The sequence below is a fragment of the Chiloscyllium plagiosum genome, chromosome 1 (assembly GCF_004010195.1).
Source record: "Chiloscyllium plagiosum isolate BGI_BamShark_2017 chromosome 1, ASM401019v2, whole genome shotgun sequence".
In the NCBI taxonomy this organism is placed as follows: Eukaryota; Metazoa; Chordata; class Chondrichthyes; order Orectolobiformes; family Hemiscylliidae; genus Chiloscyllium; species Chiloscyllium plagiosum.
Window position 1 is genome coordinate 64,754,739 of NC_057710.1, and position 25,277 is coordinate 64,780,015.

The window sequence follows — 25,277 nt, forward strand, 5'->3', positions numbered from 1 at the left end:
TTGGACGATAACCAGGTGTCATGTGACTTCTGACCTTGTCCACCCCTATCCAACACCAACACCTCCACATCATATTTCAGTATATGCCTTTGGCCTTCAACTCATCCTGCACTCGTGCCAGATAGGTTGGATCAGGATACCCAAACCTGAAAAAAGAACAATATTTTTAATGAAATCAAGATATTTTATAGTTGGATCACAGACATGGTTCAAGTATCAGATCAATTCAATATAAATCATAATTGTATTTGACAAAGTTGTTCTGGTTCTTTTGTTGAGCACTTTAAATCAGTGCACTCTGATTATCATAACTGTGGCCTGAGGCTAACAAGATACTAGCACAATAGACACAGAGCATAGATAATTAGTTTAAGGTGGATATGGGAAGAGAATACACATATGTAATGTCTAACATTGTAGTAACTGCCGAAGTGTCCGAGTCCAGCCACCACCTTCAATAGAAATGTTAACTACCTGAGACTGCTTGTATACAAGTGTTAATACTTCAGATCTGCAGTAATGGAAAATGATCTTCCTTCTGGATGTAGGTTTGCTCGCTAAGCTAGAAGACTCGTACACTAGGTAACATCATCAGTGGGCCTCCGGATGAAGCACTTTTGGCATGGTCCGCTTACTGTGTGCGTGTTTAGGTTTCCTTGGGTTGGTGATGTCATTTCCTGTGGTGGTGGTGTCATTTCATATGGCAATGTCATTTCCTGTTATTTTTCTTAGGTTTCCTGCTATTTCTTACAAAGTACCTTGCAAGAACTGTAACAAACACTACATTCGACAAACAGGCAGAAAACTAACCACCAGGACACATGAACATCAACGAGCCACAAAAAGACATGACCCACTCTCACTAGTATCCTTACATACAGATGAGGAAGGAGACCACTTCGACTGAGCAACACATCCATCCTAGGACAAGCCAAACAGAGACATGCACGAGAATTCCTAGAAGCATGGCATTCCAACCGGAACTCTATCAACAAACACATCACTATAAATGCCAGAGGAAACATCACAAGCACGTCACAGGAAGCTCCCAAGCACTGACAATGTCACCTAGACAGGGGATGAAACGTCTGCAACACAAATTCCCACTCGGCGAACAGGACCACAACAACGAGCACCCGAGCTACAAATCTTCTCCCAATCTTTGAACAAACACATCAACTTGGATCCCATTTACCACCCCATGAGAAAAATAACAGGAAATGACATCACCAGAAAATGGCAACACCAGCCCAAGGAAACCTAAACACATACACAGAAAGCAGGCCATGCCATCAGTGCTACATTTGGAAGCTCACTGATGATTTTGCCTATAAGTGGATGAAACATCTGAAAACGAACCTTCTAGCTCAGCGAGCAAACCTACATCCAGAACCTCAACCTGAGCTACAAATCTTCTCAAAACTCGCTAATGATCTTCCTTCTCAGAAAGGATGATTAAACCACTGAAATTGACAATAATCTTGTAATGTTTTCTGTAAACAAACCATGCTGTACAACAGACTTGATACTTGAACTATTGTACCATAAAATGTATAAAATATCATGACATGTGCTCCGAGAGTGAGAGGAGACTCGCAGCTGACAGCCGTGTTGACGAATGTCTCTCTCTCTCTCTCTCTCCCTGGAGCTCCGGTCTCTTTGTACAATAAACTCTGTCATTCGATCCTGATTCTGACTCCGAGACTGCTGATTTTCCCCACAACACTCTAAAGCAGTCTGTGCACCTGGATTGTTTGTTCACTAAACATCTGTTAATTTTCCATGCTTTTGGTGACCATGTTTTGCTGAAGCAATTTTGTTTTACAACAGCAATACCATTACATGAGCCCATAATGTAAACTGTGGTAGGTGATATTAATACAGCCAAGCTCTTTTTAATTCCAAATCTTACTTTGAATGCAGTTTGCAAAACCACAGGGTACTGTATTTACTACATTTTTATAAACCAAACTGAACAACTGAATTTGATAGACAAGGTGTTGAAAATAGTCACACTCTCAATCTCTAACACAACAGAAGCTAAGCATCTCCCTTAACATTCAATGCCATTACCATTGCTGAATCCCCCATCAACATCCCTGGGATTACTATTAATGAGAAAGCATAGCATCAAACAGTCCTAGCAAAACTAGCATTGATGAGAATCAGAGAAAACTTCTCACTGATTATAATAGCAATACCTAGCGCAGGGGTAGATGGTTGCAGTTGGAAGTCAGTCATTCAGCCTCAGGACAAAGCTGCAAGGTTTCCTCAGTAAATATTTTCTGTGAGTCTATTCACAGTTGTTATGATATACTTCTGGAGAAGTTGGTAGTTGAATCCAGGCCTCCTGGCTGAGAGAATTCACAGTACCACTGCACTACAAGAGTCCTACTCCAGGCCCAACCATCTTCAGCTGCCTCATTATAAAGTCAAAAATGGGGATATTTGTGTCATTTTCAGCACCATTCCTGACTCATCAGATACTGAAGCAGTCCATTTCCAAATGCAATAATACCTGGACAATATCCAGGTTTGGGCTGAAAAGTGACAAAAATCATTTGTGCCACACAATGGCAGGCAACAACCATCTCAAACAACAGAGAATCTAACCATTATCACTTAATATTCAATGATATCACATTTGCTGAATCACCACTATCAACATTCTCAGGATTACGTTGATGAGAAACTGAACTGGACTAACCATATAAATAAATACTGTGGCTACCAGAGCAGGTGAGGGACTCCCTCTGCAGTGAGTAAGTGATCTGTCTGCACAATGTCTGTCTACCATCTATAAGGCTGAATTTAGTGGATGCAGCTCCACTAATACTCAAGAAGCTTGACACCAACCAAGGTCAAGTAGTCTGTTTGACTCATATCCCATGCATCATGTGGCCATAATGGTGATTAAATCACACAGTCTTACTTCTACAATTGCCATACATTCACCTACCTGGTGGCAAATGTTGTGTGCATTCACATAAAATGCTTCTAATTCTGCCTTTTTACTACTTCTGTCACTTAACCCTGGTTGATGCTAGGACAGGTTTACACTGGTTTCCCTTTCATTAATAGCTTCTTTACTTCCCATAAACAATTTATTTTTATTCCATTTGAATTCCCTCTCACGTTCTTATCCATCAAGCAAGTTAGTTGAAACCCTTCCCAACAATTCGAGCCAATTTCCCCAGGAGGAAATTAATTTTATTTCTAATGACATGTAACTCATCCTTCTTGTACAGATACTACAGATCCAATTGCAGTTCTCCAGATATCTAAATTCCTCTCTCCTGCACCCATTTTTTTCAATCACATGCTCATTGGCTCAATCTTCCTATTTCTACCTACTCTCCAGTATGTTGGATTGGGACTAATCCTAAGATTACCACCTTAAACATCTTACTTTTTATTGTATTGCCAAGCTCCTTAAATGCTTTCAGGACCTGATCCATCTTTTAATCAATGCGGTCTGCAACCTCTGACACTTTATAAAAATGTTTAATCAAAGCTGCATGCCCCTCCAATGTTCTGCATACAATCGCAGCATCGACTTCCGGTTCCAGATGTCATTACTGGACATGGACCTTAGAGGTTTGTGCAGCCAGAAAGAAAGTTAGAGGAATTAAGGGAGAGCACTGATCTTTATCCTTGCTCAAAAGAATATTCTGCAGATGCTTTGTGACATCCTCAACCCTGGAACTAAGGAGGCAATATAACACCCTGAACACAGAATCATCTGTCTGTTCTTCTATCCATTAAGCAGTCTACCATTATTGCACACCAACATTTCTTCTGCTCCACCTGTACAGCTGAACCACTTGCAATGCCATAAGCTTGGCTCTTGCTTCATTCCTCTCACGAACGATCGCCCCCACTAACCTGAAATAGATTCATGAGACTCCTGATCTACCTGCCAGGTCTTCTTAGATTGTCTACCAATTATCCATTCCATTTCTACCTGCATGTTTTTAATCTGTGGTGTGATCACATTGTTGAATGCGCTATCCATGTAGGTCTCGGCTTCAAGGATACACCAGTGACAGCATCCTCCACTTGAATCCGAAAACCTGAAGCTGGAGCCACTCCCTGCACACATGACTGTCTCTGCCACAAAAAAGTCCACAACTCCCCACCTGACACAGAACGGTATTCCATAGATTGAAGCTGTCCTGTCATGCCTTAAACGTATTTTCAGACCATTTACTTTGAAATGAAAACCGAAATGTAGGAAGTAAAATTGCTCAATCAACTGAACTGACTCACTCAGCTCTTTGCAAATAGACACTCATACTAAGATATTCACCACTTAGTTAGCTTACAATTTTGCAAGGATTACTTACTTTTGTCCCAAAACTGGGCACATGTTGACTCCCAGATTGGCAATAATATTGAATCCCAGCTCCCATGAGATGGAGAAATATAGAGTGTCTCTCTGGCTTATGGGTAGCTGAGGGCTTCAAGCCTGGGTCTCGACTGACATCCTCCCACTGTCCACTATCTTCAGACTAGCTCAAACTCACAGGGTAGAAGGTATACAAATCAATGAGGGCGATAGGGCAGATTGAGGAAATAGTTAATAAAGCATTGATCCTGGGCTTTAGAGATAAGGCATTAAGTACAAAATGAAGGAAGCTTTGGTGATTTCTTTATTAGATGTGCTTCGGCCTGAAGTAAGATGTTGTGCTCAATTTTGGACCACACTTGCAGGGGAATGTGAAGGTACTGGAGAAGGCACAGAAAAAGATTATGAAAATGGATTCAGAATTAAGAAATCTCAGCTACAATGATAGATTGGTCAACTGTAGACAGTTCCCTTTCAAGAAATGAAGATTCTGGCACGTCTGCATCATGACAGGAGATTTGGCAGAGGTCTTCAAATAAGTAGTTTGGTGCAGAGTAGATAAGAAGAAATTGTTCCCATTGGTCAAAGGATCAAGAACCAATATGCTGACATTCTTCCCTCTCTGAGAGATGATGGAACTACAGCAAACAATCCAATGATGTGAAGCGTTTAGCACACCTTTGTTGATAGCAATGATGGTCAATCTTTGAAGGGCATGTTTTGCAAAGCTGCCAAATGACGTTATGGACTGTTATTACCAGCATTGGCACTTGTTGGTAAGCTGCTATAGCCAGTGCTCATTATGTTAGTGTATACTCAACCACAGGAATCATTATCATTTCCCACTTTTGTCAGCTGGCAACTCTAGATTAACGATAGCCTTCATGTCATGCTTGCAAGTACTCGAAGTAGAGTCTTCGCACTTATGGGTCTCCACTCCAGCTGCCTCACTTTAAGGTGGTCCTTGGACAGGTTCGGTCCTGAGATACGTCCAAATGGCTCATTTGGAAATTTTAATAACAGAAAAGGTGAAGTTGAAAATATATATGGCATCTTGAGATGCTGGAAGAGTTGCTGAGTTTTTCCAGCACTTTCTGTTTTCATCTCCAATCTCCAGGTTCTGTGGTGTTTTATTTTTATTTGAGCATGTCCTGCTTTATTGGAGCATATTCTCTGAAGATATCATTGTCCGCTTCTCTGCTGGATACGGAAATGGTGTTTCCTTCCAGCAGTTTCTGTTTTTATTTCTGAAAGCATGGGCGCCAAGCAACTGTTCTGTATTGTCCTAAAATTTCACCTGGATTCTCTCAACCTTTCTGAAGACTGCACAGCTTATTGCTCTGAATACACTATCTCAGTGGTTAGCATTGCTGCCTCACAGTGCCAGGAACCCGGGTTCGATTCCAGCCTCGGGCGACTATGTTAACTTCAGTTGGTGCGGGAACTGAACGCACTCTGTTGATGTCGCTCTGCATCACAAACCAGCTGTCCAGCCAACTAAGCTAAACTTCATATGGCTGAGGCTTGACTTCATCACACAGTTGACAAATTGCAATTTAAGGATGCTACCTGGCTGAGGTAATACATACTGATAAAACTTTAACATGACATATTTTAGGCTGGGAAACGCAGGTTGAGATGCAACATTTAATGCTAGAAGCAAGTGCAATGGTGGTGTAAGTAACAAGGAATGGAGTCTAGCAACAGGGAAACCAACAGATGCCAGAGCAGGGTAAACCCGAATAGTCACCTGTTCATTCAGCGATAACTTTGTAAAGTGCTGGGTTGAATTAAAACGGTAAAAGCTGACAATGAAAGAAACCCAAAAATTCCAGTAAATTTTATTCAAACATATGAATTAAGGAGATGGTCTGTTTTGCCCTTCAAGCTGGCTCAATTATTCACTTATACTATGGCTATTTGAATTTGAAATGTAAATGGACCAGTCTTCCAGCTACAAAACCCAACTCTCCAATAGTGTAAACACAGAGCCCTGAGCAGCTGTGTTTCACGGTTAAACAAATCACAACAAATCCATCTTTTCCCCAGTCACTGAAGCATGCGTCTGTATTTCAATACCCTGCAAAATTCACATAATCTCTCTCATTTATCCTAGGCAGTAAAAGATGCTCAAATTATTATACCACTCTTTTGATCTGCCAAAACAACTTAAAGTTTTAAACATGAAAGTGCAATGCTAGGAATAAAGTAAAAACAAAAAGTGCCAGAAATACTTCGGTCAGGCAGCATCATTGGAGGGAAACAGAGTTAGCACTTCCGTTCGAAGATACCTTGTCAGAAATGTTACTGAGTGGGTGTGAATTCTCAGATTCCACATATTACCAGACCTGCTGGGCATTTCCAACATGTTCTGATTTCAAATGAAAGCCAGAAAGTGTTGGAAGAAATTCAGCAGGTCTGGCAACATCTGCAGAGAGAGAAACAGTTTACTTTGAGTCCAGCATGACATTTTGGTTTTGTTCAGATTTACAGCATCTGCAATATTTTGCCTTTATTTTCTAATTTCAATTTGCAATTTATTATTAAAATTTTAAGCATACTCAAAACACTACCCAATTAAATTAAAACATCTGGCAGTAGTGGCCAATTATGCACCTTGTCGAAAATTCTTCTGGCTGAATTTCCTTTCTGCTAACGCACAACATACAACTGGAAGTCTTATCTGCCACTGCCTGTTTTTGGGAATTACTGTTAAAATGAGCTCTGGGGAGTTACAAGGAAAGACTTGCAAAACTATTGTAACTTATTCATTTATCAGGTGTTAATGTTAAACATGATTTATTTTAATACCACACTTACATTGATGGTCCTCCCATTGTATTTGTTTTGTGATGAACATCATTCCATGTTACCACATTACTTCTCCCTGTAGTACTAGATGTTCCAACAGTGAAGATCAGCCTTTGCTCAAAAGCACGCCTCAGTAACTTATACACCTTTCTTCCTTCAGCATTGTCTGGCAGGTATGCAGTACGTGTTGTGCCATAATATCTTTGTCCAGGGTGAGGATGTTCTGCCTATGATTTATACAAAATAATGTTACATAAATTGTGCATATTTTATTAAAACTAAAATAATAAACCTGTCTCAAATTACAGTCTCCTGAAAACATAACCAGTTTAACCAAAAAGCAATTAAGCCAAAAAAATCAGAGAGATTTGCAAGGTCAATTATTGGTTTGTGCTGGTTTAGGTAATTGCAAACAGGATTTTTGAAACAGATGTTGCATCGACCCATAGCATCCTGAGTTAAGATTATGGGAACACTCTGGAGGCAGGAAGCATGTTTCCGCTGATGGGCGAGTCCCAAACCAGAGGACACAGTTTAAAAATAAGGGGTAGGCCATTTAGAACAGAGTTGAAGTGGTGGGTGTGTGGAATGCTCTGCCTCAGAAGGCTGTGGAAGCCAAGTCTCTGGATACTTTCAAGAAAGAGTTGGATAGAGCTCTTAAGGATATAATCAAGGGTTATGGGGATAAGGCAGCAACAGGATACTGATTGAGGATGATCAGCTATGATCATAATGAATGGTGGTGCTGGCTCGAAGGGCAGAATGGCCTACTCCTGCACCTATTGTCTATTGAATAAATACCCATCTTCAGTAGCAGAGGCAAAAGGTCAGAAAAACAAATAGCACTCAAAGATAGTTACCAACTCCATACGTAAAGCTAAGTATTTTGGGATTTTGTAAATTGATGGCAAACAGATCCATATCAACTGGCCTATAGTTAAATAAGCACCTTGTATTAGATTCCTAAGGTCCACAAAAATGATGACTGGGCAACTAAAACTAGTTTATGAACAATAAATAACAAATAGAAGCAGGATTTAACCCTTTGAGCTTCTCCACTATTCAAAGATCATGGCTGACCTTCGACTTTAATTCTGTCCTCCTGCATTACCCCCATACTCCTTAATGGTTTTAGCAACAGTAATTTTGCCTGTCTACATCAAAACATAAGTCACAACAAATATCAACTCCTGCAAGCAAAAACTATACATCAGTGAAACTTTGAACAATTTTAACCTTTTCTTAATAAGCACCACATCCTCAAATTTCATCATTCGGGGGTGGGGGTGGGGGGGAGGTGGTCTCAGGAACGGATTCTTGGGGATATGGAGGAATGAATATGTAGAGAAATCTGTCAATCTTGAACATGATCAAAGCTAAGCCTCTATCACCTCATTCTAAGAGACTTGCATAGATTCACCATGTTCCAAATGATTAGTCACAACGTCTGACACTCTTGATCACCTTCAAAGACCTATTACTGTATTTGGCCTGTCGACACTCCACTCACACCATTTGCATGGTCTTTTGATCTCTCTGCCCATTGATCATGCTGTCTATAAATTCTATGCCTGTGCGCTTCTTTCCCACTTCACCTGAAGGGGCAACTCTCTGAAAGCTTGTGATTTTAAATGAACCTGTTGGACTATAAGCTGGTGTCTTCCGAACTTGTCCACCCCAGTCCCTTATTCTGTGACTGTTTCCCTGCTCTAGATACCACTCCCACCCAGAAGAAGCATTCTTCCTACATCTCTCTATTGAGCCTGAAAGAATTTTGTGTATTTCCAAAAATAAAATCAGTTCTCATTCTTCTAAATTCAATAGAATGCCTTTTCATTCATTTGGTTCACCTGAGCAGTTAGGAGAGAATACATCCTGAGAGAGATACAGTCCAAGTGTGTGTTTTGGGGGAATTTAGAGCACTGTGGGATTTGTGTACAGAGGGCAAGAGATTTGTCTGTCTTTTAGTTCATAGTTGTAAAGTCTTTTTATAAGGGAGGAATGAGTCAGGCTTTAGCAATAACTTCAATTCTCCTCTGGCCACAAGCGGTGCCAGAGGACTGGGGAGATCAATGTGGTACCATTATTCAAGACAATGCCAGAGATAAACTAGGATGCAGCATGGTACAGCATGAAACATTTACTTTGCTCTGCAAATCACAGAATCCCTACAGTACAGAAAGAAGCCATTCAGTCCATTGAGTCTGAACTCTGAAGAGCATCCCACCCAGACTCAACATCCTACCCTACCCATGTAATCCTGCATTTTTAGCATGGCTGATCCACCCAGCCTGCATGTCCCTGAACACTATTGGGCAATTTAGTATGATCCCTGACACGGAGAGGCAGCAGTGCTAGCCAGTGAGGAATGGTTCTGCAAATGGCTGTGCAAAGAACTAAGAACATAGAATAAAAACCTCTGTTTTGTTGTGTGTACATTAGATTCTAATTTCTTGTATTGAATATTAAGGTGCTTGGCTCAACTTAAATTTTGACAGAGAAGAGCTCAAGAAACAGAACACGTTCATGGCAAACACACACAAACGATGATCCTGAAATTATAGAATAGAAAGCAGAAAAAGAGGCTAGTTGGCTCATTAAATCTGTGCTGGCTGCATGAAACAACAATCTAGTTAGCTGAATTTCCTTATTCATTTTTCACATCCCTGCAATTTTGTTCCCTTCCAAGTCCAATTCATTGCTGAAGGCCACAAATACATTTGTTGCCTTCACCTTGCCAGGCAGTGCACTGCAATTTCTAATTATTGTTACAGAAGAAGTTTTCCTAGTGTCATCTCAATAGCTTATCTTTATGGAAAGCATTTATGATTTTGAAGATATTAAATTTCCTTTGAACCCTCTGTTGTAAATAGATTAATTCCAGCTTCTCCAATTGATACATAAAACCAATTTAAATTACCTCTGTACCCTCATCATGTTATTTGCGAATTGTACAAAAGCCGAGTCAAACTGGTGTTTATTTAGGTTCAGTATAACCTCCTGACTTATGTTTCCAGGCCTCTATTTATAAAGCTAAGTATATGTTATGTCAACCCAACTGTGCAATCTTCAAAAGGAAGTTTACAAATATTCATAAATCTACTTTCTCTTTAATTCCCTTTATCATTGAAGCATTTGAGATTTATTAATTATCTTATTCTTCATACCAAAATGCATCAACTCTCAGTTTATTGCATTGAATTTTAACTGTCATATATCCTCCCATTCTAGCAATCAGTCTGCATTCTCTTCAAATCCATTACAGTATTATCAGCCTGACCGTGTATCACACTTGCAAATCTTGCGTCATCTGCAAATTTAAAATTGTGCCCTGCAGTTTGTCAAAGTCAATAATGTTTGTCAAAAATAACTGTATTGAACACTGGGAATTATGAAGCAGCATTCTCTAGACTGAAGACACACCTATCTTTAACCACTGTTTTCTACTGTCAGCTAATTTTTGTTCCATTGGCATCTACTTTCCTAAGTCATTTGAAAGGCCATGTACGCTTACATGTGCTGGAATTAACTGATTTTTAACCTACATTTTGATTACTGTGCACAATTCCTGGCTCCATATAATAAAGCATCACAAACACCAGAAAGAAAATGTAAAAAAACAAAGGTTTATAAGGATCGCAACAGAAATGAGAGAAAACAGCTATTGGAAAAGATAGAATAGGCTTGGATTTATTTTACTGGAAAAGAGAAAGTCTGGAGGAGGCCTGATAAAGGTCTTTAGATTTATAAATGGGCAAAAACATACCAATGAGAGAATGTTTTCACTTCTGGCTGAGTTCTAAATTCAAGGATAATAAATACTAGATAGTTATTTGTAATGGTAATACTATTAACAGTTACTGGCAGTGACCCAGTGATATTATTGCTGGACTATTAATCCAGAACTTCAGCTAATGTTCTGGGTCTTGGGTTCGAATCACCCAATAGCAGTTGGCGGAATTTGAATTCAAACAAAAATGTGGAATTAAGAATCTACTAATGACCATGAAAACCAATGTCAAAAAAAAAATCTGGCTCACTAATGTCCTTCAAAAAAAGGAAATCCACCATCCTCAGTGTCTAACCTACATGTGACTCCAGGTGCACAGCAATATGATTGACACCCAAATGCCCTCTGAAATGGCCTTGCCATTCTCCTGGTTGTGTCAATCATAACGAAGTCTCAACAAAGAAATGAAACTGGACAGATGACCTGGCATTGACCCAGGCACAGTAAAAGACGATGGCAGGATCAGCCCTGTCGACCCTGCAACATCCTCCTTACTAACACCTAGTGGCAGGGCCAACATTGGGAGAGCTGTATCACAGTTATACTCACAGACTGGAAAGGCACCACCATCACCATCTCTGGATATATCCCACTGGCAGGACAAACCTAGCAGAGGTAACAGCACAGTGGCATACAATGAGGAGGAAGTTGACCTGGGAGTCCTCAACATTGGCTGTGGAATCCATGAGGTTTAAGGTTTCAGGTTAAACATAGGTAAGGAAACCTACTGATTGCCACATACCATCCTCCCTCAGCTGATAAATCAGTCTCCTCTATGTTGAGTAAAACTTGAAGGAAGCACAGAGGGTTGCAAGAGCACAAAATGTACTCTGGGTGGGAAATTTCAATGTCAACCACCAACAGTGGCTAGGCAGCAGTACTACTGATTAATGGTTGATTTCTCATGGACACAGCTGCTGGACTGGATCTGCAGCAAGTGGTGGGGGAATCAACAAGATGTAAAAACATACTTGACCTCATCCTTGCCAACGTGCCAACTGCAAATGCATCTGTCCACGACAATATCAGTAAGTGACCACCATGCACTGTCCTTGTAGAGACGACGCCCCCTGTCACATTGAGAATAACCTCCATTGTGTTGTATGGCACTGTCACCACGTTAAATGGGACAGACTTAGAACAGATCTAGCAATTCAAGACCTGGACGACCATGAGGCGCTGTGCGCATTCAACAACAGCAGAATTCTAATCCAGCACAATCGGCAACCTCATGGCCCAGCATATTCTTCACTCAACCACTACCATCAAGCCAAGGGGTCAACCCTTGTTCAGTAGAGAGTACAGGAGGGCATGCCAGTAGCAGCACCAGGCATACTTGAAAATGAGTTGCCAACCTGGGTGATGTTAAGTAACAGAACTACTTGCATGCCAAACAGCATAACAGCAAGTGACAGAAAAAGCTAAGTGATCCCATAATGAAAGGATCAGATTTAAGCCTGCAGTCTTGCCACATTCAGTAATGAATGGTGATGGATAATTAAACAATTCACTGGAAGAGGAGACTCCACAAACATCCCATATGATAGAATAGCACAATACATCAGTGTAAAAGAGAAGGCTGAAGCATAAGATTGGCCTCCTCCAGTGGTCCCTAGCATTACAGATACCAGCCAACTTCAGACTATTTGATTTACTTGAAGTGATATTGAGAAACAGTTGGAGGCAATGGATAGTGCAAAGGATACTGGCCCTGAAAACATTCTGGCAATAGCACTGAAAACTTATGCTCCAGAATTTGCCGTTCCCCTAGCCAAGCTCTTTCCATACATTTACAACACTGGCATCTACTCAAGAATGTGGAAAATTGCCCAGTATATACTATGTTTAAAAAAGCAGGACAAATCAAACTCAAGCAATTACCACCCTATCAGTCTACTCTCTATTATCAGTAAAGTGATGGAATGTGTTATGAACAGTGCTATTAAGCAACAACTGCTCAGCAATGCCCAGTTTGGGTTCCACAAGAACCATTCAGCTCCTGACTTCATTACGGCTTTGGTTCAAACATAGACAAAAGTTCTGAATTCCAAAGGAGAGGTGAGAGTGATAGTCCTTCACATCAAAGCCAGATTTGACTGTGAGTGGTATCACAAAGCCCTAGCTAAATTGCAATCAAAGGGTATCAGGGGGCAAGCTCTCTTCTGGTTGGAGTCAAACCTGACTCTAAGTAAATGACTTTGTTGTTGGAGATCAATCATCTCAGCTCCAGAACATCTCTGCAGGAGTTACTCAGGGTAGTGTCCTCATCCCAACCATCTTCAGCTGCTTCATCAATGACCTTCTCTCCATCATAATGTCAGAAGTGGGGATGTTCGTCGATGATTGCACGATGTTCCGCTTCATTTGTGACTCCTCAGATACTGAAGCAGACCATGCTCAAACGCAACAAGATCTATACGATATCCAGGCTTGGGCTGACAACTGGCAAGTACCATTCACACCACACAAATGTCAGGCAAAGACCATTTTCAATAGGAGACATATTAACCACAGCCCTGTGGCATTCAATGGTGCTATCATCACGGAATCCCCCACTATCGATCTCCTTGGAGGCACCATTGGCTAAACCTCAAATGGACACGCTACATAAATACAGTGGCAACAAGAGCAGGTCAGAGGCTAGGAATATTATTGCAAATAACACCTTCTGACTTCCCAAAACCTGACCGCCATCTACAAGGCACAAGTTAGGGGTTTGAGGGAACTCCCCACTTGCCTGGACGGGTGCAGCTCCAATAACACTTAAGAAACTTGCCACCATCTTGACCAAAGCAGTCCAACGGATTGGTACAACATCCACTCACTCTACCACCAATGCACAGTAGCAGCAGTGCATACTACCTTCAGATTTAGATTTTATTGTCACATGTACTCAAGTACAAGTACAGGAGAATAAACAAAATTGTATGTCGCCACACACCCTCGGTACAAAGGTTTCTCCATACAAATAGTTAACTCCGTACAAAGTAGTTAAAGAAAAAACAGAATTAAAAAGTTAAGTGTTACCTTTATAGAATAAGTAGAAAAATAAAGAAATAAAGTTAAAATTAAGAAGGATTTTAATGTTAATTAGAAAAATAAAGGAATTAAGTTAGAAGTTCAGCAAACTTCAATGAGTCCTGGTTACGTCAGTCTTCAGGAGACTCAGCCACCACAGCAGATACCAAGGGATCTCCCCAACTTCCTGCTCTTCCCATGTCTGCCCACAGTGCCATCACTGATGCTGCAGCTTCCGCAATCTCCTGCGGTGCCTCCAGAACGTGCACAGGCAGAACCCACCTGCAGGCTGAGACACCAGTGTGAGCCACAGACAGACCGGGCTGAAACACCACCTCTCCAAGATGCATCACAGAAATTCACCATAAGATAATTAGATCACTATTCCTGGGTCAAAATTCCCTCCCTAAGAGTCTTGTGGGTCTACCCACAACATATGGAATGCAGTGGCTCAAGGAGGAAGCTGACCACCACCTTCTCAAGGGTAACTGGGAAGGACCATAAATGCTGGCCAGCCAATGTCTGCACCCCATGAGTGAATTAAAAAATAGCAACTTTAATAGAAAAAATAAAGGGAAATTTCTTCATTCAGAGAACAGTTAAATGTGGACCTTGATAACACAATAAGCATTGCAGTCAAACATCTTAGATGCATCAGAAGCAAATGATATGGGTACATGGGAATACAGGAAAAGTAAAAGAATGAGATGAGGTGGATGGTATGGGTCGAGACTCATAAGTGTATTAACATGGGAAAGTAGGAGGTGATTGGTTGAGCTATAAAGAATAAAAGAGGCATTGGTAACTTTAAACAAGGGGTACAAAGAAAAAGTCGTGGAGATACTTGTTCACACATTTAGAAACAGTTCATTAAGAATATGGGTCTTATAAGCAGAAGCATAACCAGCAACTTATGCTAAACCTACTTTAACATAGTTTTGGCCAAGCTGAAGCACTGTGCCTAATTTTGAGCATTTACTTGAAGAAATGACATCAAAATTGGAGATGTAGTGGATAGCGAATCTACCTCAGATCCAACAGGATCTTGACCAGATGGGCCAATGGGCTGAGAAGTGGCAGATGGAGTTTAATTCAGATAAATGCAAGGTGCTGCATTTTGGGAAAGCAAATCTTAGCAGGACTTATACACTTAATGGTAAGGTCCTAGGGAATGTTGCTGAACAAAGAGACCTTGGAGTGCATGTTCATAGCTCCTTGAAAGTGGAGTCACAGGTAGATAGGATAGTGCAGAAGGTGTTTGGTATGCTTTCCTTTATTGGTCAGAGTATTGAGTACAGGAGTTGGGAGGTCATGTTGTGACTGTACAGGACATTGGTTCAGTCACTGTTGGAATATTGCATGCAATTCTGGTCTCCTTCCTATCGGAAAGATGTTGTGAAACTTGAAAGGGTCCAAAAAAGATTTATAAGGTTGTTGCCAGGGTTGGAGGATTTGAGCTATAGGGAGAAGCTGAACAGGCTGGAGCTGTTTTCCTCGGAGCGTCAGAGGTTGAGGGGTGACCTCATAGAGGTTTACAAAATTATGAGGGGCATGGATAGGGTAAATAGACAAAGTCTTTTCCTTGGGGTTTGGGAGTCCAGAACTAGAGGGCATAGATTTAGGGTGAGTGGGGAAAGATATAAAAGAGACCTAAGGGGCAGCTTTTTCATATAGAAGGTGATATGGGTATGGAATGAGCTGCCAGAGGAAGTGGTGGAGGCTAGTACAATTGCAACATTTAAGAGGCATTTGGATGTGTATATGAATAGGAAGGGTTTGGAAGGATCTGGGTCGGGTGCTGGCAGGTGAGACTAGATTGGGTTGGGATATCTGGTCGGCAGAGGGTCTATTTCTATGCTGCACATCTCTATGACTCTAAATACATGAAGACTTTGGAAGGAATAGAGAAGAGATTTACCAATATGGCTCCAGGGATAAAAGATTATGGATAGACTGAATGGGCTGATTGGTTTTTTCCTGTGCTGTTCTATGATCATATCTTTAACACAATGTTGAAGCTATAGCAAAACAATTACTCACCCCCTGAATGCCATCTGGTATTGTATAGTGTATCTCAATTGTTTCAAATTTTTCATAACCAGGAAGGCTCATTGGCATGTTTCTGGAAGACATCCTGCCACCCTCAGGTTGAGTACCAATTATCTCGCCATACAATTCTCCGCATATAGGACATGCAGACTTTGTTTTAAAAGCCACATTTATACAGTCCTTACAGAATGAATGTTTACATTTTTTTAAAGTTTCTCGATCTTCAATTTCTTCCAAACAAATTGGGCAGGTCGAGTCCTCACCCTTAGCCTCCAATTTACTTGCTGAAGCTGAATACATCTTAGATTTGTATTCCGATGATGAAGGTGGTCTCCTCTTTGAATTTGTTGCATCAGGCATTGAATAGCTATCCAATTGGTCGAGTTCAGATTTCAGGATATGTGCGTAGCTACTGACATCAGCAGGCTCTCCCATTATAATAAACTCTGTTTCCTTAGGAATAAGCAAAACCTTTGGAAATTTCTTTTGCAGAGATGCTCCAGTATCCTTCTTTATTGTTCTTCTGCCTGGGTTCTTTATCATTTCCATCTTCAAGTTTGTCGCAACTTGTTGATACAGAGTCAAAAATGAATCTGTTGCCCCACGGGACACTGAACCATTCTTGTTACTTGTATACTGGACTGTAACGTTATTGTCTCCAGAAGGGTTCATCTTTATGGAAACATCAAAGTCTTTCTCTAACTTTTGCAACTTGCTCCCATAAATCTCTCTAATGTAATTTAGAATTGTTTCATTTACTGGTAACTCAAAATGGGAGGAGGACCTGGCAGACTCTGCATCAGGAGACCTGGCGGAATTGAATTCAGAGGGTCTGGTGGCATTGTCATCAGAGGGTCTAATGGACTCTGTGCCAGAAGACCTGGTAGATTTTGCTCCAGAGAACCTGCTAGTTTCTGTTCGAGAAGACCTGGTAGGTTCCGCTGCAGAGGGCCTCATTTTGAGTTTCAATAGCTGTGTGTGAATGTCATTAATCTTTTCAAATGAATCAATAACTTCATAACTATTTCCATAATTCTTACACTTTTCAATTGATTTGCCTGATTGAATAATGTTCAATGCCTCATTTGCCTTGTCCTTGAAGATGTTTAAATCAATGATCGCTCTGACTTCAGGAAATACCTGAAATAAGTAAAATCCAACAATAAATATACAATGTTTCAATGTTACAGTTATACCATTTATAAATGTTACCATAAGCTGTGTTTAGATTTTTGCAAAAAAAATTGTCTGCTATCTCCCCTCTTCTAGAACGTAGAGTTGGAGATTAGTTCAACTTCATTTCGTGACCAAGGGTTTGTTAAATATCAGACTCAGAATCAGGTCCAGGCTATTTGACACTTTGAGCCTATTCTGTCACTTGACAAATTCACAGCTGATCTGGTTGTGATCTTAATTCCATCATCATGTCTACTCCACATAACCCTTGACTCCATTGTCTACCAAAGAACTACCTAACTCTGCCTTGAATAAATTCAATGTCACTGTTCGCCACCTCCTTCTGGCGGAAAGAACTGAAATCTTCTTAGGACCTAATAGGTTTCAAATTCATCACTACTCATTCTTCTAAAGCCCAATGAGTTCAAGATTTCCTGATAAGGGCTTCACCCCCAATTCAGTGAACTTTCTGTGAATTGCTTCTAATTCAATTATCGTGACCAAAAGTACACAGAATTCCAAAATGTCATCTCACCAAGGCCCCTTATTGCTACAATAAAATTCTCTCACACTTATTATCCCCTTAACACCAATTAACACCAACATCTATCTTCTTAATCATGTGTTGTGCTGCAAATTAACTTTTTCATCATTCACATACCAGGACTGCCAGATCCATCTACATGCCAGAGTTCTGCAGTTCTCTATCCATTTATGTAAATTAGTGTTTTTCTATTCCTCCAGCCAAAATAGACAAGCTCAAATTTTTCCATGTTAAATTCCATCTGGCAATTAATTTGCCCCGCCACTTAAACTATCTAGCTTGTCAGAGGCCCCTTACCTCCTTGAGACAACTGACTTTCAAACCAATGTTTGCATCATCAGCAAATTTCATTACTATCCACATCGTCCCTTCAACCAAGTCATTTATAAATCATAAAGGGTTGAGTTGTCACTAATGATCTCTGTGGCAATTGAAAATAAATAACTTGCCCAAGGATACACTTATCTACACTCTCCATTTTATGTTAGCTAACAAATCATTTACCCATGCCACCATGATTTTTATCTTGAATTGTAATATTTGGTGGGACACTTTATCAAATTCATTTTGCAAGTCTAGGTATTCCACTTCTAAGGAACCCCATACCCCTTTCATCTACTGGTTTGTCACTTCCTCAAAACACTTCAATAAATTAGTTAAACAGTATTGCCTTTCCACAAAACCATTTTGACTCTGTTTGACCCTATTATAATTTTCTAAATATCTTGCTTTGGCCACTTTAATAATAGGTACTAACAGTCTCACAACAACAGATGTTCGGCTAACTAGCCCAGAGTTTCCTTCTTTCTATCTCCCCCGCTCTTGAATACAATGTTACATTAGTTGTTCTCCAATCCAATAAGGACCCTGAGAAGAATTTTTAAATATTATAATCAATTTACTAGTACCACGGCTATTTATTTAAAATGCAGTTTATCTATCTTTGGGAACCTGACAGCCTTAGGTCAAATTGTTTTAAAATCATCTTTGAAATGTTTTCTAAGTGTTCTGCAGTGAAGCCAGGCACACAATGCCTGTTCAATGTCTCCACAAATGCCTTATTTCTCTGTAATTCAACAGACACTGTCTCCCTAGATAATCAACACTAGCTTTAGTTTGTTATTTCTATTTAAATACCTGTAGAAGCTCTTACCATTTAATATTATACTACTAGCTTTCCCTCATAACCTACCTTCTCCTTTGTTTCATATTTTAAAAGTCAACAAATAATATCTAAAAACTGTCTGTAGAAATACCACTAGTATTAGAGATATTTTCAGTGTTTCTTCCAATTTTATACAAATGCTTCATGCTGCATCCTGCTCGAAGAATCTTTCTTTCACGCTGGAGTAAACCTTTGCTGAGAGTTCGAGTATCTTCTCAAGAATGCCACTGCAAATCTTCTGCCCTTAAATCTAGTTTCCAATTCACTTTAACTAGCTCTGACTTCATGTCCTTACCTTTTCCAGGTTTGAAAACCTGACCTTAAACCAAACTCTTCCCTTCAAAATGAACAAGAAATATGATCATGTTATGAACACTGTCACCCGGAGACATCTTTACCATGAGATTATTAATGAATCCAGTCTCATTGTTCATAGTGGAGGATACCAGGGAATAGCTGGTTGACGTCAAAATGTGCTACTCAGAAAAACACATTCTGAATACACTCAGGAGTTCATTTCTCAGGCTCCTTTAGCCAATCTGATTTACTCAATCTATATCTGGATTAAAGGCACACAAAATTATTGTAGTATCTTACTTGCATATCCCATTTATTTCTCCCTGAATAGTTGGTGTTAAGCCATCTATGGTATGGTGGTAGAATGCCCTTGTGTGTAGTAAGTTATGACAGAATGACAAACCTGGACGAAAGCAAAAAAGACAAAATGCTGGAAAAATGCAGGTCAGGCAGCATCCGTGGAGAGAAATTAGAATTAACATTTCGGGTCGAGTGACCCTTCCTCAGAACCAGATGAAAGCAATTTGTGAGAAAAATGCAAAAATGCTTCAAGCAGATTTAGAGATGTTAAATGCATCCAATCTGCCAATGTGAAGAAATGAGAGGTTTAGGGAGATGCTGTAATGTTAATGTGACTAGAAGAGGAGGGCGGTGCTGGAAAAGCACAGCAGGTCAGACAGCATCTGAGGAGCAGGAGAACTGATGTTTCGGGCATAAGCCCTTCATAAAGTATGTTTCTGATGAAGGGCTTATGCCCAAAACGTTGATTCTCCTGCACCTTGGATGCTGCCTGACCTGCTGTGCTGTTCCAGCACTGCACTTTTCGACTCTGAACTCCAGCATCTGCAGCCCTCACTTTCTCCTAATGTGACTAGTAGCCCAGGTTGATAATCTGAGGACATGAACTCAAATCCAACCATTATAACTGGTACAGTTTAGTCTTAACTGATAAATCTGGTATTGAAAGCTAGCATCAACAATGCTGACCCTGAAGCTATGACTGGTGGTTGTAAAAAACAGTTCCCAAATGTCCTTTAGGGAAGAAATTATGCCAACCTCCCCTTGTTTGACCTATATGTGACTCCAGACACACAGCAATGTGGTTGACTCAAATGCCTTCTGAACTGACTTACCCAGCTGATCAGTTAAGGGCAATTCGGACGGGTTACAAATGACTGACGTTTATTTTCTGGCATTTTAAATAACAGGAAGTGATCTCATTCAAATACAAAGTTGTAAGAATTTTCTATTATAAAATTCCCCTGGCTGGTACCAGGGAAAGAGTCTCAGAGTAAGGGGTAGGCCATTTAGGATTCATTTTAGGGAGGAATTCCTTTATTCACAGGTAATAATTCCTACAAATGTTTTGCTCGCGAGTGCTGAGCAAGCTCACTCTTTGAGCATGTTTACGATGGAAATCAGTAGATTCCTATAGATTTCAAAAACCAGCTGTGAATTGGACTCAAAGGGCTGAATCACCTATTGCACTTTTTCTTGGGTTCATTGTTTATATATTTGATATGGTTTAAGTTATCTGATCTAAGCTTGATGATAATGGGCAACTATAATTAGCTTTAGAAAATAATTTGCAGGGGTGATACAGCAATCAAACTCTGCTGGAGTCATAGAGTCATATACCATGAAAATAGACCCTTGGGTCCAACTCTCCAACTAAGGGGTCAACTGTTGCATCTTCCTTAATCAGATTTCCATTAATTATTATTCTGCAGGAACATTGAACAGCAATGCCTACTGGACGAAGTACTGAATAACTGGTGGATCCCAATGGCACATCGATTACAGTAAACTGCTTTATTACAATAAATTCTTTAGACAAAAATTATTTTCTGCAAAGTATATTACATTCATACTTTGCTGATGTACAAGCAATGATACACTTTGCTTTTTTAAAATTGTATTTATTACACAACTCGTGGGGACTTAAAAACAGTAAGACAGAATCAATTTCATAACTCAGCAATTCAAACGAGACAGAAATATGGCAGCCATTGAATATTGGGAGAACATTCACATCAGTTGCCCTCTATTTTATTATCCACCCCAATTATGTTGTATTCACCTCGCCTGTACCTAATTATTTGATTCACGCTCCTGTGCCCAGAACATAGCAAGCTCAATAACCCATTACGCAGGGTGGTATTCTAAGGATTGTTTATCGATTTCAAAATAAAATCAATTGCTTCGCCATATTTACTATAGAAAATAACATGCATTCGACCCACTCTTTCCTCACTGCTTTTGATTTAAAACAAAACTGTAAACTGGGGGTGGGGAATGCTAAATCTGAATGATAATCAAAGTGATACGTGGCGGGGAGAAAGAGGGTTCAACGCGCGGAGCGAGATAGGCCGGAATACAGCCAGCCTTTGAAAAACAACTGGCTGCAAGACTGGGTCCAAATCAGAGTCTGTCTGACCCCGAAGAGGCGTCCTCGCCTGTTCAGGATCTAAGAAAGCCCAGAAGGAGCATTATGGAGACGCTGAGAATTCTGGAACTGCATCACCAATGGAGCATAGCAAGTGAGTCACAACACCTTCATCTTAGAATACGTGCTGCTTCCTCAAACACACACAAACGGTGTGCTGCATAGGATGAACACAGTGACAAATAGTTACCACACACCGCAACTCGACCGCTTTTGTCAGTTGAAAAGCGTGATAATGCACAACGCACCTCCATCTGAAGCGTCGGGATGGACGGTGCAGACACCGCTCTCGGTCCAGGAACACAGCAGCAGACACAGAGTCACACGGACTGCGCTTCCACTCTGCACCCAATTCAGCCCGAGCGCCAGCACCCCACCTCTCCTCGCTGCTGATTGGAGAACAGCCCGCCGTCTGTCCCCACTCCGCTCTTCTGATTGGTGCGCACGACTGTCAATCATTAGCTTTGGTTCCGGGAAAGATACATAGCTGACCCGCTTTTGGAAAGTGCAGTTTCATTTTCGTGAGCCCGCGATTCGGTTGGTTTCAGTTTTGAATATTATTCTTCACATTTATGCGAAAGAACCTTGCTATCTATCCCATTGACTGGAGTGGAAAAAGCACTGGTAAAGGTGGAGTTTAGATTAAAACATTTAATTCCACAACTCCGGGTTGAACCGTGTTTAGAAGCGCATCAAAATAGCAAAAGCAGGCCTTTTGATTCATTTTAATCATGCCTGATTTCCAACGCAGTAGCGTTTTCCTGCATTTTCTCCATAACTTTTGATACTTTTGGCCCCAAGGGCTTTGTACAACTTCTTGAAACCATACTATGTTTTGGTCTTGATTGTTTTCTGTGGTCGTTTATTGACTCAAGAGGATGGTTTGCTGCAATTATAGAGAGCATTAGTGAGGTTACATTTGGAATATTGCTTGGTTTTGGTTTCCTTATCTGAGGGAGGGTGTTTTTGCTATAGTTAAAAATTACACAACACCAGGTTTTAGTCCAACAGGTTTATTTGGAAGTACAAGCTTTCGGGGAGCTGCTCATTGGTCAGGTAGCTCATGGGGCAGGATCATAGGACACAGAATTTAAAATAAAAGATCAAAGTGTCAATACAACTGAGCAGTGCTCCGGAAGTGTGTACTTTCAAATAAACCTGTTGGACTACAACCTAGTGTTATGTGATTTTTAACTTTGCGAAAGTGAGGACTGCAGATGCTGGAAATTAGAGTCAAGATTAGAGTGGTGCTGGAAAAGCACAGCAGGTCAGGCAGCATCCGAGGAGCAGGAAAATCGATGTTTAGGGCAGGAGACCTTCATCAGGAAACCTGATTCTCGGTGAAGGGCTCCTGCCCAAAACATCGATTTTCCTGCTCCTCGGATGCTGCCTGACCTGTTGTGTTTTTCCAGCACCACTCTAATCTTGATTTTTAACATTGTCCACCCTAATCCAACACCGGTACCTCCACATCACTTTCTTACTGTAGAGAAAGCACTGCAAAATTTTACCGAATTGAATCCTATTCCGCCTCTCCCTAAAGCTCAAACCCTGTAACTCCGGCAACATCCTTGTGAATCTTTTTTGAACCCTTTCAAGTTTCACAACATCCTTCCTATAGTAGCAAGACCTGAACTGAACACAGTAATCCAGAAGTGGCCTAACCAATGTGCTGTACAGCCACAACATGACCTCCCAACTCCTAAACTCAGTGCACTGACAAATAAAGGCAAGCATATCAAATGCCTTCTTCAATATCCTGTCTACCTGGGACTCCACTTTCAAGGAACTATGAACCTGCACTCAAGGTTTCTTTGCTCAGCAACATTCCATAGAACCTTACCATTAAATGTATAAGTCTTACCCAGATGTGCCTTTCCAATATGCAGCACCGCATATTTATCTAAATTCTATCTGCCACTCCTCATTGGTCCATCAATCAAGATCCAGTTGTGCTCTGAAGTAACCTTCTTGGCGTCATAGAGTCAGATGTACAGCATAGAAATAGACCCTTCGGTCCAACCCGTCCATGCCTACCAGATATCCCAACCCAATCTAATCCCACCTGCCAGCAGCCGGCCCATATCCCTCCAAACCCTTCCTATTCATATACCCATCCAAATGCCTCTTAAATGTTGCAATTGTACCAGCCTCCACCACTTCCTCTGGCAGCTCATTCCATACAGGTACCATCCTCTGTGTGAAAACGTTGCTCCTTAGGTCTTTTTTATATCTTTCCCCTCTCACCCTAAACCAATGCCCTCTAGTTCGGGACTCCCCCTCCCCAGGGAAAAGACTTTGTCTATTTATCCTATCCATGCCCCTCATGATTTTGCAAACCTCTATAATGTTACCCGTCAACCTCCGATGTTCCAGGGAAACGAGCCCCAGCCTGTTCAGCCTCTCCCTATATCTTAAATCCTCCAACCATGGCAACATCCTTGGAAATCTTTTCTGAACCTTTTCAAGTTTCACAACATCTTTCCGATAGGAAGGAGACCGGAATTGCATGCAATATTCCATTAGCAGCCTAACCAATGTCCTATACAGCCACAACATGACCTCCCAACTCCTGTACTCAATACTCTGACCAATAAAAGAAAGCATACCAAACACCTTCTTCACTATCCTATCTACCTGTGATTCCACTTTCAAGGAGTCATGAACCTGCACTCCAAGGTCTCTTTGTTCAGCAACACTCTCTAGGACCTTATCATTAAGTGTATAAGTCCTGTTAAGATTTGCTTTTCCAAAATGCAGCACCTTGCATTTATCTGAATTAAACTCCATCTGCCACTTCTCAGCCCATTGGCCCATCTGGTCAAGATCCTGTTGTAATCTGTGATAACCTTCTTCGCTGTCCACTACTCCTCCAATTTTGGTGTCATCTGCAAACTAATTAACTGTACCTCTTATGCTCACGTCCAAATCATTTATGTTAATGACAATAAGTATTGGACCAAACACCAATCCTTGTGGCACTCCACTGGTCACAAGCCTCCAGTCTGAAAAGCAACCCTCCACCACTACCCTCTGTCTTTTACTGTTTGGGCCACTTCTGTATCCAAATGGCTAGTTCTCCCAGTATTCCATGTGATCTAACCTTGCTAACCAGTCTAGCATGAGCAACCTTGTCGAATGCCTTACTGAAGTCCATACTGATCACATCCACTGCTCTACCCTCATTAATCTGCTTCATTACTTCTTCCAAAAACTCAATCAAGTTTGTGAGACATGATTTCCCAGTCACAAAGCCATGTTGACTATCCCTAATCAGTCATTGCCTTTCCAAATACATGTAAATACTGTTCCTCAGGATTCCCTCCAACAACTTGCCCAGCACTGATGACCAGCTCACCAGCCGAGAACTACCTGGCTTTTCCTTACCATCTTTCTTAAATAGTGGCACCATGTTGGCCAATCTCCAATCTTCCAGTACCTCAGCTGGGGCTATTGATGATAAAAATATCTCAGCAAGTGTCTCAGCAATCACTTCCCTAGCTTCCCACAGAGTTCTCAGGTACACCTGATCAGGCGAATGTGAGGACTGCAGAAGCTGGAGATTAGAGTCGAGAGTGTGGTGCTGGAAAAGCACAGGAGGTCAGGCAGCATCTGGGGAGCAGGAGAATCGAT

At 40.9% G+C, this 25,277-nt stretch overlaps 1 protein-coding gene across 1 annotated transcript; it reads right to left on the minus strand.

Annotated features, from left to right (window-relative positions):
- Positions 1-22,014, minus strand: si:dkey-3h3.3 (uncharacterized protein LOC100144568 homolog). The gene is made up of 4 exons (XM_043688258.1): positions 21,893-22,014; positions 16,008-17,156; positions 7,169-7,386; positions 1-146 (listed from the first exon to the last, which is right to left on the minus strand). The coding sequence occupies exons 1-4, from the start codon at positions 21,896-21,898 to the stop codon at positions 77-79; spliced, it is 1,443 nt and encodes a 480-aa protein (XP_043544193.1). The 5' UTR covers positions 21,899-22,014; the 3' UTR covers positions 1-76.
- Between the last annotated feature and the right edge of the window lie 3,263 nt (positions 22,015-25,277).